The 21,693-nt window shown below is 42.1% G+C and overlaps 1 protein-coding gene across 1 annotated transcript in view; it reads right to left on the bottom strand.

Moving 5' to 3' along the window:
* The window catches only part of dcc (DCC netrin 1 receptor), a gene marked incomplete at its 5' end in the record, with an annotated part of 787,692 nt that overhangs the window by 93,450 nt on the left and 672,549 nt on the right, over window positions 1–21,693 (bottom strand). Inside the window, 2 exons of the mRNA XM_067983624.1 lie at window positions 12,459–12,530; window positions 17,842–17,874. Of these exons, the coding sequence (XP_067839725.1) occupies window positions 12,459–12,530; window positions 17,842–17,874 (105 nt within the window). The remainder of the gene's footprint in view (window positions 1–12,458; window positions 12,531–17,841; window positions 17,875–21,693) is intronic.

Genomic DNA, 21,693 nt, shown 5'->3' with positions numbered 1-21,693 from the left:
TTCTTTTGCCAAAAAATGGCTTTAAAGGTTTTTGTTCAGCCAGTTCAAAGCCTAAACTTGCAGCTGCATCATAGAGCAAAAAGAAATAACTGAAAGTAATAATTCTTGACCCAAAGGGGTCTATTTTAGCACTCGCGATCGGGTGCGTTCCTGGCGGGGGGGGCTGAGAAAATCGGGGATTCCCGGGGCGGGTCGGGAGCCCGGCTCCAACCCGCCCCATTTCCGGGTTCCCCACTGACAGGCTGACATGCGCACGCAGCCCCCGCATGTGGGACTCCCGCCGGCAATTAAAGCCAGCGGGGTGCCACCTAAGGTATTTCAGGTTGTTTACAGACCTGATTAACGTGATATTTTAGGAGGGTTGGGATTTTACAAACAACTGGGACTGTTTCCCGTACTGGGGGAAACACTCCCAGTTCAAATGGACGTGTTGCAGTCATCAGCCTGTGGCAGCTGCAAAGTCGATTTGACAGGTGGGGTTGGGGGTGAGACCCTCACTCATTGCAGGAGGCCACTCTGTCACTTTGGACAAAGTTTGGCCTCCACCACCCTCCTCCTAACAACAAAATTCACCAACTTGCACACTTACCCCGGGGTCCAGAGACATTTACCTACCTTGCGGACCCCCTCAGATGTACATCTTCAGGATGGGGGCCGCCGTAGCTGCAGTCATGACCTCCTCGGAGGGCGAACAGCATCACCAGCCTCGCCGGCCACGCGTTCACCTCTGACACGTGGAGCTCCACAACACAGTGCTGTGACACATCCACCTGTACAGCAGGAGGGAGGGCAACCGCAGAGAGAGATGTGTCGCAGAGGGCACTACCCTCGCCACAGGGTCCACAGACCGAGGCTCAGCTTCCTGGATCTCTCTGAGCAGCAGTGCACACGGAGGCTCAGAGTCACTCAACATGTAGTCGTGGACATCTGCAGCTTCCTTCGTGCCGAGCTGCTCCCGGCTGGCCCGAGCACCATCTTCTTACTTGTCGCTGTCAAAGTCACCACTGCCCTCAACAACTTCTCCTCCGCATCCTTCCAGGGTGCCAAAAGGGACATCGCCGACGTCTCTCAGTCGTCTGCACAAAAGAGCCCTGCAAATACACCTACACCCACTCTGCAGTGACACAATGGGTGACATCAGTTGTGGGTCTTCATAGTGATCCTCAGGAAAGGGCATTATTGCACAGACCAGACAAGATTCGCAAATACGTGGCAGTAGTGGTGCCAATATAATATGTAATGTGAGTTGCTCAGAAATTAAATAAAAGTAAAAACCATGACAAACCCTCAAACACCCTTGTGCATCCCCTTCATGCTCACGACACGTTTGCCTTATGCTGCCTACTGCACATATGTGATGCATGCCCTGTGGCTGCAGCACAGGTAGTGGCAGGTTGAGTGAGGCTGACCGTGAAAGAGATGCATGAGAGGGTGAGTATGAGATAGAGCCATGAGATTGTATGAGGATTGGGTTGAGTGGTAGTGGCGGGATGAGTACTGGGCGAGGTGAGTAAGTGCAGGTAAGATGAGGATGAGGTTTGACTGGGTGTGAGGAGTGATGTGACAGGGTAGTGTTGGCTGTGCAGAAGGAGATGTGGGGTGGGGGCGGTGATGTGGCAGATGGAGTGTAGGGGAATGAGTAAGTGTACTCACTTCGGCCGACCTACATAGGTCATTGCAGCATCTCCTGCACTGTATGCAGGTGGGCGATATGTTGGTGGTGCAGGTGACCTCCTCTGCTACCTCAAACCAGGCCTTCTTGGTGGCAGAGGCAGGCCGCTTCCTCCCGCCCACCGGGGGGAAGATCTCTGTCCTCCCCCTCCGCCTCACCCCATCCAATAAGAGCTGGAGTGAGGCATTGTTAAACCTGGGAGAAGCCTTCCTCCTGGGCTGCTCCATGCTGTAATTTTTCCTATTTCTTGCAGCATCAGTCAGTAGAGGACTGCCCCTTTAAATAGGGCTCCTCCAGCTGACAGACCTTACTGTGCATGCGCAGTCCGCTCGACGCGCAGATCAGCAGCGGGGAACCCGGAACAAGAGGTAAGTGGATCCAATCAGCCTGCAATTGCGCGCGGGGCAGACTGATTTCACCGGGCGCGTTGAATTGCCCCCCCGCCGCGAACCCGCCGCCATGGTAATATCGGGCCCAAAGTGGCAGTACCAAATTGCACACATTTTCAAAAAAAATAAATTGAAACTTGCCAAATTTCAATCAAAAGACAGTTAGCTCATTCCTAATTTGTAATCTTATACTTGGGGCAAGGAGTTAAAATTTAGTCCTTAGTTTAAGGAACGGCTCACCTTTCCACCAGTGCCCAGTTGGAGAATGAACCACTGCCACATCAGGCACAGCACGAGTTAAAAACAAAGTAAAATTCTGCCCAATAACGGGCCTTAAAGCCAACCAGAGACGAGCACCCTCTCCTACACCAATGTGGCATTTTGATTTTTAACACCATCCATCCTTGACTGAGGCTGCCAAATTACAAATGACTTATGGGCAGTTTTCTGATCTGGACTCTTGCCTACTACTGAGTCTCATTTCACGTGGGACTCTTCCAGCTGTCGGAGAGAGAGGATCTTCATTCCATCAGTTCACCAGAGGTAAAAAGATAGTGTACTCTGATCCTCTAAACATTAGTTAAATTTAAAATGAATGTTAACAAAAACATGAATGACAGGAACATTAAATGCAACAAAAAAAAGATGATAAGTTTGTCCCAGCATAATGACATCTCCAGAGTATCACTTCAAGATTTGAAGCAGCCTAGATTTTCTTGCTACAAAAGAACAATCCAATCAGCCACTGCATATTGTGACTATGTTTTTTTTCAAACTTAAGTCATGTCTTTATAATGCATTGTAAAAAAAGTCATTGAATAATATATTAATGAGTTCTTTATCAGCCTTTTCATGCCAAGAAGTCCTTTTGAGGTTGGAGGTCTGAATTCAAAGCCAGCTCTAGGGCAATTGATGGAGCGGGGAGAGCTGTTCTCGATGAAAGATGAAATATTGTCCCTGGCAGTGTTTTGCTAGTTATGGTGACTTTGAACCTGTGGTGTACAGTATGTATTATTGCAGGATTTTCATCTCCTTCAGGTTCTAAATTACAAAACTAATATAAATCAGATACAATCAGTATTATTTGCTGCATGCTTTCAGTTTAGATGAAAACAAATTCCATTCACTGTTAAAATAATTTATTTTAAAAGTTTAGCTACAAGTGCAATTGAGGATCTGAAACTTGGCCTTGGTTTGTCCAGGTCCAAGGTTTTATCTGAGTTTTGGGGCTTCTCAATTGATTCAGCTCCACAGAACTAAACTTGGGATTATATTTTTCAGGGATTGGGTAACAGGTGTTTTGGAAAACATCTCAAAATTACTTTCGATGCCACACACAATGTGGGCCCTAAAATTATGTAGGGATTCTCCCAGTCTCCTGTCATAACTTCAATAGGAGACTGGTGGAACCTCCAAAAATATGGGAGACACCCATTGTAACAGATTGTCTGGGGAACCTCTACAGAATTGCAGGGCCATGGTGTAGAAGGGACGGTTTCAGATTTTTACTTCATTGGGAAAATTCTCGAGCAGGTGGAATGGGCTTCATTTAAACAGAACCAGTACTAATATCCTTCTAGAGAGAGTAAATAGAGTGTGAAGTATTTAAACTAGTGAGACGGGGGGAGGGGGGGGAGAGGCATATCTTAGAGCATATGGGGGAGGGGTTAAGAAGAAAAAAAATCTAATGGAATTCTAAATTTTATCTCAGCAGGTATGGAATATAAAAGCCAAGAAGTAATGATGAGCTGATATAAAACCTTAATAAGACTTTGATTAGAGTATCGTGTACATTATTGGGCTCCACACTATAGGGAAGATATTGAGGCTTTAGAGAGAGTATGATAACAGTATGATTGTTTTCATTAGAACAATGCAGAATGTGAGGTGATATAAAAGAAGTGTTTAAAATTATGAAAGGATGGGACAGGGTAGATAGAAGTAGACTGTTTCCAGTAGTTGAGGGGTCTAGAATGAGGGGCCTTTAATACAAGATTAAATGTCTGAGATTTAGAACAGAGAGCAAGAAAAACTTTTTATACAGAAAGTTGTGAGGTTGTGGAATTCACTTCTAAGATTAGTGGTTGAGGCAGAAACTATGTCAACATTCAAGGTTAGATTGGATAGGTGGATGAAGGAAAAGAGGATAAAGGGATATGGGAACATGATGGCCAAATGTGATTAGGACCAATACTGACATGGATTGCAAAAGCAAAATACTGCAGATGCTGGAAATCTGAAATAAAAGCAAAAACTGACATGGATTGGTTGGGCTGAATGGCCTGTTTCTGTGTTGTAATTTCTTTGTATTTCTGATATATCTCATGTGCAGACGAAATAATAGAATCCAATTTCATAGCATGCAGTTGCAGAAGCAATTTTGAGTGTAATACCTTTCTCAACAGCACTATTCTTTAAGCTAAAACTTAGTACAAGGAGAGGGCTCAGAAACTATGGGCAAAAATACTCAATTGTTGTCAAATATGGTTTCTGTGGAGACGATGTGTGATGGAAAACGACTAACCAGGGTTGAAATTTTAGATTTTACAATTAGGTGCATATTCAGTCAAAAATGTTGTAGCATCTTCCCTCTGGAGATTGGCTAGGTTGTATAGAGTCCATGATGGATCAGATTGTAAATGGCTTGTGTAGGGAACACTTCTCGTCAACTGGAATAGATTTTCCTCATTCCAAGTTTTCTCATGTCGCGGAACTATATAAATTATGGCTCCTGTGAGAGATCTTTCTATAGATGATATAGTATCACTAACATTTGTTGACTGTATGCTAATAATACTGGAAGGCAGAATATAGAAAACTTAGTTTTAACATCTGCATGCACAAGTATAGTCATACTATCCAGGCAACATGATTTATAAACTATAAGCTTACATATATATTAATAATGACACACATACATTGTTCAAAATTATGGGTCATCATATTACTATACATATATAGTTCTAGAATTTAAGGGACAATTTTTTACTTGGTGAAATATTTTTGTCTTAATGAAGGTGAGGGACATTAGCATTAGTAAATTGAACATGTTTCAATTGCAATCACCCAGTGCTAGCACTAGAAACTTTCCAGTTAGGAATAACACAGGTTGGAAGCGTAGTGAGGCTTTATCTACTATTGGGGAAGATTTCGGGGGTTATATCGGTGCCTGATTAATCTGCGCCTGGCCATTGAGATGCAGGCAGCACGTAACATTCCTGCTGCCTGGTGATTTACTTGATTACTGCGTCCAGCCAGGCTGAACTGTGCTGTTGAATGGCTGCTCACAAGCAGGGGCCTCCGATATCGCGAGAGGCTAGCACCACTTAAAGGCAGCCTGCACCTCTTATTTGCAAAATATAAGATACGGATCCGCAGGGAGTCTGAACGGAGATCAAGCATCACACATGTAAAACACAGGTGCAGGTCCCGTCCCTATGTTTACAAACTGTTGAGTTATTTTAATTGTAAACAAATTTACAACACCAAGTTATAGTCCAACAAATTTATTTTTAATTCCACAAGCTTTCGGAGGCTTCCACCTTCGTCAGGTGAAGCCTCCGAAAGTTTGTGGAATTAAAAATAAATTTGTTGGACTATAACTTGGTGTTGTAAATTTGTTTACAATCGTCAACCCCAGTCCATCACCGGCATCTCCACATCAGAGTTATTTTAAAACATTGAATAAAGGTTGCACACTACAAAATCCCACATCTTCCAATCTGCATGCCAGACCTCACCAATCTGCCGATCTGAGTTTGTACCAGGCCGGCGAGAGTGCGTGCACCAAGGTTCTCGGATGATGCATTAGAGGCCTTGGTGCAAGAGATGGACATCCTAAATTCGCAGGAGGGGCAAGAAGCCCTCCAGACATATGCTCCCGAGGCAGTGGGAGGCAGTAGGGGATGATGTCAATGCTAGGCCACAGTACCATGAACATAGATGCAGTGCAGGATGAAGTTCAATGCTTTGACACGAGTGGTCAAGATGACTGAGGTCAACTGTCAAGTGGCGTCTCCCACCAACTGCACCATTAGCCGCATCCACTGCTCCTCGCACTACACTCCCCATCACCCACATAACAACAAACTCTTTCCATCAGTGCTCAACTCTTCCAATCAGATGCTTCCTCTCACCCTTACACATTACCACTGTTGCAAGCCGCACAACCACATCTCACAGGTCTCACACACACTGGCAGCTGTTCAACCTTGACGGCCACATCACCCAAACATCTTGCAGGACACTCACCGACACACGTCCCGCTTTCTTGCAGGAGAAGGTGGCGCACAACAGGAGGCAGCGAGTGGCAGTGGCTCCATGGAACATGAACCTGCTGTCCTCTCTCAGGATGACAGCATTCCTGTCCCACCCCTGCCACTCCGCCAGTGCCTGTCAGTTAGCCAGCCCACTCCCTGTAGAGTATTGGAACTTTATTATAGGAACATAGGATGATAGGAACAGGAGTAGGCTATTTAACCCCTCGAGCCTGTTCCGCCATTCATTGAGATCATGGCTGATCTGAGACCTAACTCCATATCCCTTAATACCCTTGGTTAACAAAAATCTATCAGTCTCAGATTTAAAATTAACAACTGAGCTAGCATCAACTGCCATTTGTGGAAAAGCATTCCAAACTTCTACCACCTTTTGCGTGTAGAAGTGTTTCCTAACTTCACTCCTGTAAGTCCTGGCTCTATTTTTTAGGCTATGACCCCTAGTCCTAGTATTCAAAAGCGGGTACAAATGCATCAGCAGCCAGAAGCAATAATCCAGCAACTAACCTGTAACTCCTGCATGAACCCTTTAAATAGTGCTGGTGGCGGGTCCTCCATGCTATTTAAGGCCAGTTCAGCTGTGCGAGGTTAAGACAATGCATTGGTTGGAGCGTTGAGTTCCAAAATCGAATCTATTCCTTCAAATCAGCACTGCACACTGATCGACCACATATCCTCCCTACTTTACATGGTGCTGGCATTTGTTACGCCTTTACCAAGATGACGTCCGGCGCACATCACGCTAGAAGTGTGCACGCGCATTCCTGATGCCATTTTGGGTCCTTAGAAGGCCGCGTGTCACCTGCAAAACGGGCGATGCATGGGCCAATTTCACCCCCTCTATCTTTGTACTATGTGTAACAAAGTCATAAACACGTGTTTATGGTTTCATTAGACACAGCACACATAGGGAACCTTTCCCAATTGTGTGACGGCCCCTAACTCAGGAGTGCATCCCGACTGCACCAATGTGACTGTAACATTTCAGGATCTTTTGATGACTTTTCCATAGAAAGGATTGGGAAAAGCGTTACTTAAAATGTTGTGTTTTGAAGTATAAACTATTGATGCAAGTTAAAAAAGGGTCTGAGATGACTGATTTGTTAAGATGTTAGTTAACTAGCTGAGATAAACAATAAGCAATTTTATTAGCTTGGCTGAATAATCAATAAACACCTCACACCTGTCGTGTCGGGGAAATCACTGGTCCTTGTCATTCAGCAGGAAGTCTGGCCGGCCTTCCCTTTCTGGCTTTGAACAGCGAAAGATAAAACACAGGGGTGACCAAGCAGAGATTTGTGAAACAGAATGCTGTGAGGCAATCAGGCACAGAAGGCTGAGAAGGTTGGACTGCAGGGGAGGATGGTCAGAAATTAACTTGTTTAAGTCAAGTAGGATGAACCACTGATATGGAGAAGCATGGCATGTTTTTTTTATTTTATACTATTACGTGAAGATAAGTCCCTGGCCACTGTCTGAGGATGAACCAGACTGTTCGTAACCTTGGCGTCCTACTTGACCCTGAGATGAGCTTCCAACCATATATCTGCTCCATCACCACTTCCAACTCCGTAACATTGCCCGTCTCCGCCCCTGCCTCAGTTCAGCTGCAGCTGAAAGCCTTATCCATGCCTTTGTTATCTCTAGATTTGACTATTCCAATGCTCTCCTGGCTGGCCTCCCATCTTCTACCCTCCGAAACTCTGCTGCCCATATCCTAATTCGCACCAAGTCATGTTCTCCTATCCCTCCTGTGCTCACTGACCTACATTGGCTCCCGGTCGAGAACACCTCGATTTTAAAATTCTCACCCTTGTTTTCAAATCACTCTATGGCCTCGTCCCTCCCCATCTCTGTAACCTTCTCCAGCCCTACAACCCTCCGAGGTCTCTGCGCTCCTCCAATTCTAGCCTCTTGTGCATCCCCGATTTTAATTGCTCCACCATTGGTGGCTATGCCTTCAGTTGCCTAGGCCCTAAGCTTTGGAATTCCCTCCCTAAACCTCTCTGCCTCTCTATCCTCCTTTAGATGCTCATTAAAACCTATCTCTTTGACTAAGCTTTGACCTGTCCTAATATCTCCTTATGTGGCTTGGTGTCAAATTTTGTTTGATAATGCTCCTGTGAAGCGCCTTCAGACGTTTTACTATGTTATTGGCACTATATAAGTGGGAGTTGTTGTTGTTGTTGTTGTTGTTGTTGTTGTGTTTGAAATAAGTGAATCTGATCATAAATGCAATTCAGTGTGTTCATTTAGCTGTGAAATAAAAAGCTTATTAATTTACAATCAAGTCTTGCCTCACTGAACGTCTGCCCAGTCTGCCTTTAGAGAGATTGAAGAGGTACACATTAAAAATACATGACCATCTGGTCCAGGTCACAAGGTATTCTTGTTATACCCCACTGTCATACAAGTAGATTTGGGGCCGTTTCAGTCAACTCCCATAAAATTAAGATGCTTAAACCGCTTATGGGAGTGACTGATGCCACTGAACCTGAAAAAGTATAGCAGACCCGAATTTATAATTGTGTGATTTTCCATATCCTGCACATTCACCCTTGTGGCCTCTGTAAATGAGGTCCCCAGTTTGGTGCCAAACAGAAGCACTGTGACCATACCAGTAGGAATTAGTTTGAGGCTGCCCAAAGTCATTTCACATAGGACCCTTACATCCAGCAGGCAGAAGTAATTTTCTTCCCATTTGTCTGGCTTTGAACTCAGATCCCAGAAGTGAAAGGACAATGTGCTGATTCTGCAGCACTTAATACCTTTATTCTGTCTACAGAAATGTAGTTAACAAAACAATTGATAAGTGAACTTGGATAATCTTGGAAGTCACTCAGATAAACGTGCATCAATAAATGTCAGCCATTGAGTGAGTTGATACTATTTTCCAGTAATCTGCTGTTGATTACTATTCAATAAACCTGTACCTCACAAACATTAATGCTTCCATATAACATTAACATGCTTCAACAAAATGAAGTTCACTGGCTATTGACACCTTGGGGCTGAAAATGTTGGGTGAGAGCATAAAATAGGCGATAGCAAATCGGCAGCTCGTTTTATACTTAGCTCAATTTTCTTAAAGAAAATCAGGCAGATTGTAGAATAGGCTGTTTTTAATGCTATTATTGCCCGTTTTGCATTATCGCCTAAGATGAATTTCACTCCACCTTATGTCTGTGAAACAACAAACCCAAAATAAAACAAAACCATCTGCATGAACTTTGTAAAGTATAAAAAATTATAGACACAATTGAGTCATTTCCCAGTTGTGATCTCATTTCCTTCAATGACATCACTGTCTTCCAATTAGTCTCATTGTTTCTTATCCAACCTCCTGTTTTAGTTTGTTTAAATGTGGACGAACGCTGTGGTACGACGCCCTGGTACTTTAATGCGATGTGCCAATGAATGGCGGGGTGCTGGTTCATGTACATGATTTTCCACACGGTGAGTTAGAATCATAGAATGCTTACAGCACAGAGGGAGACCATTCGGCTCGTTGAGTCAGTGCTGGCTCTCTCCAACAGCAATCCAGCTAGTCCCACTCCTCCGCCCTATCCCCGTAGCCCTACAAATTTTTTCCCTTCAAGTACTTATCCAATTCCCTTTTGAAAGCCACGATTGAATCTGCCGTCACCACCCCCTAAGGCAGTGCATTCCAGGTCACAACCATTCGCTGTGTAAAAGAGTTTTTTCTCATGTCGCCTTTGGTTCTTTTGCCAATCACCTTAAATCTGTGTCCTCTGGTTCTTGATCCTTCTGCCAATGGGAACAGTTTCTCTCTATCTACTCTATTCAGACCCTTCATGATTTTGAATACCTCTATCAAATCTCCTCTTAACCTTCTCTGCTCGAAGGAGAGCAACCCCAGCTTCCCCAGTCTATCCACGTATCTGAAGTCCCTCATCCCTAGAATCATTCTAGTAAATCTCTTCTGCACCCTCTCTATGGCCTTCATATCCTTCCTAAAGTGCAGTGTCCAGAACGGGACACAGTGCTCCATTTGTGGCCGAACCAGTGTTTTATAAAGGTTCAGCATAACCTCCTTGCTTTTGTACTCTATGCCTCTATTTATAAAGCCCAGGATCCCATACGCTTTCTTAACCGCTTTCTCAACCTGCCCTGCCACCTTCAACAATTTGTGCACACATACCCCCAGATCTCTCTGTTCCTGCACCCCTTTTAGAATTGTACCCTTTAGTTTATATTTCCTCACCTCATTCTTCCTACCAAAATGTATCACATCACACTTTTCTGCGTTAAATTTGATCTGCCAGGTGTCCACCCATGTCACCAGCCTGTCTATGTCCTCTTGAAGTCTATCACTATCCTCCTCACTGTTCACTACACTTCCAAGATTTGTGTCATCTGCAAATTTTGAAATTGTGCCCTGTACACCCAAGTCCAAGTCATTAATATATGTCAAAAAAAGCAATGGTCCCAGCACCGACCCCTGGGGAACACCACCGTACACCTCCCTCCAGTCCGAAAAACAACCGTCCACCACTACTCTATGTTTCCTCTCAAGTTGGTTAAATACGATTTGCCTTTAACAAATCCATGCTGGCTTTCCATTATTAATCCACACTTGTCCAAGTGACTGTTAATTTTGTCCCGGATTTTCGTTTCTAAAAGTTTCCCCACTACCGAGGTTAAACTGACTGGCCTGTAGTTGCTGGGTTAATCCTTACACCCTTTTTTGAACGAGGGTGTAACATTTGCAATTCTCCAGTCCTCTGGCACTACCCCCTTATCTAAGGATGTTTGGAAGATTATGGCCAGTACCTCCGCAATTTCCACCCTTGCTTCTCTCAGCAACCTAGGTAATGCATCCCATTTGGACCGGATGACTTATCTATTTTAAGTACAGCTAGCCTTTCTAGTGCCTCCTCTTTATCAATTTTTAGCCCATCCAGTATCTCAGCTACCTCTTCACTTACTGTGATTTTAGCAGCATCTTCTTCCTTGGTAAAGACAGATGCAAAGTAATTATTTAGTACTTTAGCCATACCCTCTGCCATGTGGGAGGCACGGAATGAAGGTGAGATACTTCCCCACCCCACAGGGATTATCAAGGAGAGTCTCCCCAGATTGTTCATGTGTAATTCATGTGGTTGGTTATAGAGCAGCACTGGAAGAGACATGGAAGCTTGCCTGCCCTTTCGACTCTGGTCATTAAATGGTTCAGGGGTAACCACAGAGCGCACAGAAAGAAATTAATAAAAAGCTTCAAAATATTTTTAAAAAACAAAGTAAAGTTTGAATTTGACAGCTGTTGTGACAGTTGGAAAATGTACAAAGATTAATTTGTAAAAGTCAATCACAATGATTGGTTTGAGACTGTTGAACAATTCAAACTCTGTTGGAAAGCTGTTTAAATTCTGTAACTGTTCCTAAAGGAATTTCTTTCAAAAATTAGTTTTAACTCAAATTATAGTAATCCTGTTACTGTCATCGATTGTATTTGATTGGAAGACCTACAGGAGAATCATTAACCTGCAGTGTAAAGCCTTATGTTTTTCTTAAATTATCACAGGGACACCATGCAATACAACAGTGTTAATTATTCCAAGCATGAAAGTCATTGAAAAAGATGTTAACTGGGACTGGGATGTCAGAGCCAGTGTTTAATATCCAAGAGCGCGTGGTTACTAAGTAATGGTTATTTAAAGTAAAATACTATGTTAAAATCCCAATTATGTAAATCATCTGTATCTGACAGCCCTAATGGCTTTGAGGCTAAAGGTTCCAGAGGTTCCCTGGTCAATGCTGAATTAGCTGATAGCAGGGATAGCAGTTTGGCTACATTTGGTCTCAGTTCCCTGGGTTGGGGGAAAATTAGCTTAGATTCTCACTCTTGATCACTATTAGTGACCTCTCCTGGAAATACATGTATGTCTGGACATGAAGTGAGAATAGGATTGGTCTTTGCGTGTGAATCCTTCTACAATAGAATAACTTGCCAACATTCACTGCCCAGGCTCCCATCTGGAAAGTGAGGTACCAGAGGGCTACTACCAGCCACAGAGCCATACCCACCAAGGTGTTAGTGCCTTTAATGGGAGAAAAAAATGGATGTTGTTTTCTTTCATCTTATGTTTATGAACTTACCATTTAAGCTGCTCCTGTCAATTAGGTTGGTGTCTGCTGGCCAGAATGCTCCGTCTCCATGTACACTCCTACCTGCTGATCAAAGGAGGCATGTCAGAGCTATTGAACAGAGCTGGATACCAGCATTGCAGAACAGTGTTATAAAAGAAACCTTCAGCATCACCGAAGACCTTGAGCAAAAAGTAAACTGCAAGTGAATGATAAAGGAGAAGGGCTGCATGCTGGATCCCTGTCATGGAATACTTCAATCACACATGCACATCTCTTCCAATATTATATAAGATGGAGCACTCCATCCCAGATCTTTCGAACTTCATTAAAAAACAATTGTTGTTTCGGAAATCCACAAGCTAAATAATTAGCATTAAGCTTGAAATTCTTTCAAGTAATGGATTTCTTATTTGAGTTGTTAGATTGAAAGATTAGCAAACCCTTCAAAGCAATAGGAAAAAAGCTTTCAAATCTAATGCAAACTGATGTTGCCTCAAATGGACTCGTCCACTGTTGATGTCAGGGTTGATGACATCTCAGCAATGCGCCATGTGTTACCTGTTCAGCCTATGACATTTAACTGGAAAGAGGGGAGTGGCAGAATTTGGGTAACAAGATTGGAAAAAGTTGATTCAGGATTTGAAACATCTGAATATTGGATCTGAGCAACAAAATCTAATAAAGTACCTGTCACCATTTTAAATGCATGCTATTATTTCACAGGTTTGCCTATTATAATTTAGCTATTTCCCTCTGTGAAATTTAATTGAAGTGAGTGTTTTACTTTTAAATACCAACATTCTCATGTGAGGCAGTACACCACAAATAATTAATAATTAAATCTTGGTTTAAGTGCCTGCTTTGAGGGCCTGAAGGACTATTGTAGAATATTTGTATACTGCCCCTAGTCATGGCTCCACAATCTCTCTATAAAACAAATTTACTTTGAAATTGAAAGAAATGGTGCTATCCCAGAGGTGTGGTCAATCATTTACTCTTGTTTTACCAATGTTCCAAATTGGGATTAGAATGGAATGACCCTTTAGGGGGAATTTCTTAAAGACACATACACGTTTACAGCACGTTGTGCCTCACATAACAACAATGCAAAAAAATCCCAGGAAAATGGGAGACAAAGTACAAAGGGAGCAATTTCAGGAAGGAAGATGTTCAACTTGCTACTGGGAGGTTCTGATAGGATGCAATAAAGTACAGAAACTGTTGATAAAAGTAGTCCTGCTACTATTTTTTATATTTTCAATCTTGCTTCACTATTTTATTATGATGTCATCAATTAACATTCCTGCAGTTTTGCCGATGAGAAAGTATGTTTTAAGTTCTGCCATGAAAATTCAAAACTCATGAAGATTGAATAATTATGTCCATATTTATATGTATTCCAGTCTTTATTCTGTGGTTAGGATCACAACTGTTCTCAAAATATATTTATCACTTTTTTTTCTCATCTCTCACTTCAGGTTTACCTCTCGCCAAGGTTAGATTAGCATGGACATCAATTTTTTTTGTGAATTTTGTGGTGATGAAGGTGAAGTATATTACTGCGGAGGAATCGAACACCTTCCATTTGGGACTCATGTATGCCTTGATTAGATGCACAAATATCCCAATAATTAAGAAGATTTCCATTCTATACCAGATATGCTGAAATTGTATACATATCCTTTATACGAACATATGTACGAACATATGAATTAAGAGCAGGAGTAGGCCATTCGGCCCCTCGAGCCTGCTCTGCCATTTGGAACATAGGAACATAGGAACAGGAGTAGGCCATTCAGCCCCTCGTGCCTGCTCCGCCATTTGATAAGATCATGGCTGATCTGTGATCTAACTCCATATACCTGCCTTTGGCCCATATCCCTTAATACCTTTGGTTGCCAAAAAGCTATCTATCTCAGATTTAAATTTAGCAATTGAGCTAGTATCAATTGCCGTTTGCGGAAGAGAGTTCCAAACTTCTACAACCCTTTGTGTGTAGAAATGTTTTCTAATCTCGCTCCTGAAAGGTCTGGCTCTAATTTTTAGACTGTGCCCCCTACTCCTAAAATCCCCAACCAGCGGAAATAGTTTCTCTCTATCCACCTTATCTGTTCCCCTTAATATCTTATATTTGATAAGATCATGGCTGATCTGATTGCAACATCAACCCTACTTTCCTATCTACCTACCATAACCTTTGACTCCCTTATTAATCAGGAATCTATCTAACTCAGCCTTAAAAATATTCAATGACCCTGCCTCCACCGCTTTCTGGGGAAGGGAGTTCCACAGACTCATGACCCTCAGAGAAAAAAATTCTCCTCATCTCAATCTTAAATGGGAGACCCCTTATTTTTAAACTGTGGCCCCTAGTTCTAGTCTCTCCCACCAGGGGAAACATCCTCTCATCTACCCCTTCTAGTCCCCTCAGGATCTTCTATGTTTTGATAAGATCACCTCTCATTCTTCTAAACTCCAGTGTATACAGGCCCAACTTGTCTAACCTTTCCTCATAAGATAACCCCCTCATCCCATGAATCGAGTGAACCTTCTTCTGAACCGCCTCCAAAGCAATTATGTTCTTTCTTAAATAAGGAGACCAAAATTGCATAGTATTCTAGATGTGGTCTCACCAATGCCCCATACAACTGTAGCAAAACATCTCTACTTTTATATTCCATTCTCCTTGCAATAAATGACAACATTCCATTTGACTTCCTAATCACTAGCTCTACCTGCATACTAACTTTTTGTGATTCACTCATTTATAAATGAGTTTACAATCTCCTTTCACATAATGTACGAAGGAATCCTTCCCCAAAGTGTCGCAAAACATCATCAACCAGTGACATTTTTCTGATTCCCACATCAGCCATCTTTCTCTCTGAGTGAGATTGCCAGTTTAAAGTCAATTACTGCCAAATTAGAGATGGCTATTTTGTACTGTGACTATTGGGAACTGATTTGAGACTGCCCAAACTCATTTCATATAGAACCTTTATAACCAACAGACACTTTCATCCCATCAGTTTGGGCTGGAATTGAACCCAAGTCCCAGAGACATATATACCAAACATAAGCATTGCACACTAATGGACAACAGATACAGAGTTGTGCCAGCATTTGTTGACAAAAAATCAGCCTGTCCAGCAATGCCTGGCACCTCTTCTGAGATCAGTCTAGAATGCCTTGCAGTTCTGTTGTGCACATTGCACATGCTTGACCTTATGTATGATGATACATATCCTGCATTGCTTAACTTTTCTTCTAAGATCTCTTTCTACACACAAGCACACATACAAGTACACACACATGTGTGAGTTTCTGCACATCGGTGATCATGTGGGTTCTGCAGTTGCTCAGAATGTAAGGTGCCTTTATATAAATAGATTTTCTAAACTCCTCACTTTGACACTGTCAGAAATAATGTCTGACATGAACTGCTGACAGCTCCTTTACATAAGTCTATCAGGGGCATGTTTTCCTCTTGACCCCTACAGAGCACAATATCAGCAGGGTGAGACTGTTGTCTCCCCACACATGCGTCCCTGATCCCGGCCGATATCCCGGTGTCAGGGTCATTGTCATAATTTTGAGATGTTCGTAGCAGTGATTCTGGCACCGCCAGGTTACCTGCTTTGAGTCGGGGGCACGGGGGAGTGAGGAGGAATAGCTTTGGCACCTAACAGAGTAGTGTGACCAGTGGCCCTGACAGAAGAGGAAAAATTGTACATTTTTCAAATAAACTATCTTGTTGACAGTGTTATTTAATTTCTCATGGCATTGCTCACAGCCAAGAAATTAAAAAATTGGCTCTCCTTGCACCAATTCTTTTCCTCTTAGTCTCTGTCTATACTCTTTTTGCCTACCTGTTCCTTTCTCTCTACACCTCATCCACACTTTCTCTTCTTGTCTCTGCATCTCTCCATTTGTCACCAACTCTTTTTCTCACAATCCCTCTCTCCAAAGAAAAATATAAAGGGATAGCAGGGAAGTGGGATTCACGTAGATAACTCCAGTTGAAGAGTTAGCACTGGCACAGATGTAATGGGTCAAATGACCTGCTGTGTTGCACTTTCTATGATTTCATTATCTCTCTGGAAGACTCTCCTTTCCTCTGTTTACTTTTCTTCTTGTATGTCTGCCACTCTGTTTGTTTCTGACAAATACCATTTCACTGAATTACTCAACTGGTATCTTTGATATTTTGCTGAGTCTAAACTGGACAAGGGATGGTGCTGACAAAGGGAATATCATATCATGCTCTGCAAATGGCAAAATTTGCTGTCAGTCATAAGAAAAATGCTGAGGCTATATTATCCATACCCGAAAAAATATGTTGTATACTCCTGCAAACAAAATGTTAGTGGTGCATTTACCAAATTGTTATGATTCACAGCAATACCTTACAATGATAAAGGGCTCCAGACCCGCTCCAGGATTCCCTGATTTTAGCAACCTCCCCGCCATGAACGCACCCGTTCGGCCATCCTAAAATTGACCCCAATGGATCCAATAGCCTCCACCTGTACTGTATCATACCATGATACTATGATATGGTTGAAACTCTATATAAGCAGGCCCAGGCCTCAGGGAGGGAGCAAGCGGATGGGGAGAAACAAGGAGAGGGTAACTCTTTCTAAGGATAAGTTTAGTGATTTATCAAAATATCTATTATGTTTGAACTTTTATTTCAGTACCGTATCTTTCGGTTACAGGGATGGCAACCGAAAAAACTTTCAAAAATATTGTGAGAAGTTTTATTGCTTGCCTTCTTCTGCTTGCCAGTTGTTTATTGGTAGCTATTTTTTGCTGCTTGCTGGTTCCTCCTTGGAACTTTTCCTATCCATGTAGTAATATTTAAAGCAAACAGAATTATTCATGTAACAGTGATTTGTTACTTTTTTATGAATACAATGTTTGAGGCAATCAGGATTTCAAGTGTGACAGACACTTTGCATGTGTGATGGATACTTTCCCATGCCCTATGGATGCACACTACATACAAAATGTTTGATTATAGATAGAAAGAAAAAGAAAGACTAGATTCATAACAGCCAAAACTTGGTGCCATCATTTGTCTACTGAGTGATTAAAGGATTATTCATAGAAACCTGAATCCCATGTGGAGGGACTGAACTGAAATCAATTCACTTGATGTGTCTGACTAGAAAGACAAAACAATTCTCTGCTCAAGAAGTCTACTTCTTATTCATTAAGCACAAAATTCGGCTCAGCGGCACTTCATTAATGAGATTAATTACCACGGGAGCAGCAATTCCTTTCTCTATATGACTCTGAAGGATCACGGCATAAAAACTGGCACTCAACATCATTTATATTGCACATTTCTGGTTCAACCTGAAAAGTTGACAGACTGTGGTTACCGTACCTTGGTCATTAGCCATTTTGTCAGGATGTTCAACTGTAAGAAAAGACAATATTATTAGATTCTGACAGCTTTAGGGAGTGGGGTTGCATCTGGGACTGACTATGTGCTTTGAAAAACAGGTGTAACACAAGTTGGCTGCACTTTCAACCAACTGACTGACTGGAATGAGGGTGAAGCATTTTATATTTGCACTTCAAACAGACCCACAAGAAAAAGAATTACATCAAGCCACAGAAAATATTTATCACCTAGCTCACTTGAGGAAATTAACAGAAAGTTCTGAGACTTAAAATAAATGGATTACTAGATAAGACTTTTTCTACAAAATAAATTAATTCAGTTTAAAAAGGCAATGTTTAAAATAAATCCCTTTTATAATAAAAATCCCTAAGTCAAACACAACATATCATAATCCGTCTACATTAATTTAATGCATTTAGGGGGAAGTTGATGCATTTAAGGAGAAGATGGATAAGTATATGAAGGAGAAAGGAATAAAAGGATATGTTGATAGTAAGGTGGGAGGAGGCTCATATGGAGCATCAACACCGGCATAGACCTGTTGGGCCAATTGGCCTGTTTCTGTGCTGTAGAATTCTATGTAATTGCTTCTTGACAATGCACAAAGTCATTTTATACTTGTTGGATTTTGTCATTATCACTGATAACCATACCACTGCTTTTATAGCTGGTCCCTGTGACAAATATAAACTGTTCACTCAATGTTTTATTAGCTATGTTGATTACTGTGGTTGAGGATCTTTATAGCAGAGTCTGCAACCATCCCTGAAATGTTGGGATCTTCCCAGTATTTCTATGCCTGTATCCCAAACTGGTACAGTTTGCTTCTGGATTGAAGTTACCTCAGTTGAAAACGGACATGTGCAAAGGTTATGTCCAAGATTCGGGTTATTCAGATAAATAATTTTCAACAAACATGAATCCATGAAATAGGATTTTGAATGTTAGTTTGTCTGAGACAATTGGATGGGGAAGGGATTTTGATGACCTGGGAAGTCTAGGGACAAAGTATTACACTTTCAATTCAGAAGGCTGTACATTCATATCCCAGCTATAACTGACATTCGAGATCAACTGTCCTCATTGAGTGAGTTTTACCAGTTCTCAGTTGATGGAAAAATGTGCCACCGACTGACCAGTAGCCCTCCGAATTAATGAGAAATAGCAATGGTAGGAGATAATAGTGAAGAAAAGACCCAGGACAAAGGGCAAGGGGAAGAGAGAAGTGACAATGTTAAGGTAGGCCTGTTACCACTTCCTCCTCAAATCAGACTGTGCTGAGTCAAGTCCAACTGTTTCTGGGCTGGACACTGGGAAGTCACCATAAAGTAAAACTAGCACCGGCAATCAGGCCATTTACACCGTCCAATTTGGAAATTGAGACAAATTGAGGGGAACGTTTACACATGTATTTTAGATTTTTTTCAGAGAGAGGGAAGCAACGTGTGTGTTAGCGAGAGAAATTACTTTCACATTGTGCAGCCAGTAATTATAGGCCAGTCAGTTTAACCTCGGTGGTGGGGAAGCTTTTAGAAACGATAATCCGGAACAGAATGAACAGTCACTTGGATGAGTGTAGATTGATTAGGGAAAGCCAGCACAAATTTGTTAAAGGCAAATCATGTTTGACTAACATGGAGTTTTTTGATGAGGTAACAGTGAGGGTAGATGAGGGCAATGCGGTTGATGTGGTGTATATGGACTTTCAAAAGTCGTTTGATAAAGTGCCACATGGTAGGCTTGTCATCAGGATTGTGGCCCATGGAATAAAGGGGGCAATAGCAGCATGGATATGAAATTGACTAAGTAATAGGAAACAGACAGTAGTGGTGAACGGTTGTTTTTCGGACTGGAGGGAGGCGTACAATGGTGTTCCCCAGGGGTCGGTGCTGGGATCACTGCTTTTCTTGATTTATATTAATGGCTTGGACTTGGGTGTACAGGGCACAATTACAAAATTTGCAGATGACATAAAACTTGGAAGGGTAGTGAACAGTGAGAAGGACAGTGATAGACTTCAAGATGATATAGACAGGCTGGTGGCATGGATGGACACATGGCAGATGAAATTTAATGCAGAAAAATGCGAGGTGATGCATTTCGGTAGGAAAAATGAGGAGAGGCAATATGAACTAAAGGGCACAATTCTAAAAGGGGTACAGGAAGAGAGAGATCTGGGGGTATATGTACACAAATCGTTGAAGGTGGCAGGGCAAGTTGAGAAAGCGGTTAAAAAAGTATATGGGATCCATGGCTTTATAAATAGAGGCACAGAGTACAAAAGTAAGGAAGTCATGATGAACCTTTATAAAATACTGGTTCGACCACAACTGGAGTTCTGGGCACTGCACTTTAAGAAAGATGTGAAGGCCTTAGAGAGGGTGCAGAAGAGATTTACTAGAATGATTCCAGGGATGAGGGACTTTAGTTACGTGGATAGACTGGAGAAGCTGGGGTTGTTCTCCTTGGAACAGAGTAGGTTGAGAGGAGATTTGATAGAGGTATTCAAAATCATGAAGGGTCTAGACAGAGTAGATAGAGAGAAACTGTTCCCATTGGCAGAAGGGTCAAGACCCAGAAGGCATAGATTTAAGGTGATTGGCAAAAGAACCAAAGGTGACATGAGGAAAAACTTTTTTACGCAGCGAGTGGTTATGATCTGGAATGCACTGCCCGAGGAGGTGGTGGAGGCAGATTCAATCATGGCCTTCAAAAGGGAACTGGATAAGTACTTGGAAGGAAAACATTTGCAGGGCCATGGGGATAGGGCAGGAGAGTGGGACTAGCTGGATTACTCTTGCAAGGAGCTGGCACGGACTCGATGGGCCGAATGGCCTCCTTCCGTGCTGTAACCTTTCTATGATTCAGTGTCAGTCTCAAGCACTCACAGATTTGATGCAGAGTAATGTCTCTTTGTGTTGATCCTATCTCAAAAATGCACCCTGTACTGAATCAATCTTAACATTTCCATTTCCACACCAGCCATCGTTATGGCTTTTCTGAATGAGTCAGCCATTAGTGGTAAATCATGGGCAGTTCACTGCCATAAACTCAAACTCCCTACAAATTGGTTTGAGACAGTCCCAAAATAACTTCAGTTAGAACACTTGCAGCCATTAAAGAGATGAGACTTTCACTCCACTTGTCGAATCAGGATTTAAACACAGATCCCAGAGGTTAAATGACAGACTGCTGACTCACTGCGACACCCAGTCCTCATTTTATAGTTTTTTTAAGTGGACGTCTGTTAGTTCCCTTGATATTATGTATAATCTATAGATTGCCATGTCAGGATGTTTATAGACTCTCTGTAGACTTAAAGAAGCAATTAGTGAGGTGAAAGTTGATCCATTTACTAATGTTAACAAAATTGTTGGCATCAGTAGGAAGTGAAAAATACTGCTTTATACTCATTTAATTAAAATTAGTGAGTGGAGGAATTTCATTTTCAAGAGTACAGGCAAGCCTACAGGATGCATTTGAACACCTGAGGTAGACAAATAGGGGAGAATTTCCATGAGGTTCTCCTGATTTCCTGCTGTAACTTCAGTAGAAGATCGGTGGAAACCCTCCAGCAGTGGGGTAAATGGCCGTTGTTATCTGTTTACGCTGTTTTCTCAAGGTTTCCTCAGAGCTGCCATTGGAGAACTCCCAGGGAAATCCTAGTCAATAATTTTGCTTGGCTTCAGAACCTTTCATTATTCTGCATCAGACCTGTTATTGTGAACTCAGTATCATCCTAGACAGCAGTGGAAAATACATTTAAAATTTGTTACAAAATAAAGATTATAGATAGATTTATAATAAAAAGGCAATCCAAAGTGACAGGTT

This window comes from Heptranchias perlo, chromosome 1 (genome assembly GCF_035084215.1).
Source record: "Heptranchias perlo isolate sHepPer1 chromosome 1, sHepPer1.hap1, whole genome shotgun sequence".
Classification (NCBI taxonomy): domain Eukaryota; kingdom Metazoa; phylum Chordata; class Chondrichthyes; order Hexanchiformes; family Hexanchidae; genus Heptranchias; species Heptranchias perlo.
Note: the sequence above shows the minus strand (reverse complement) of the source record. Positions and strands in the feature narration are given on the sequence as shown.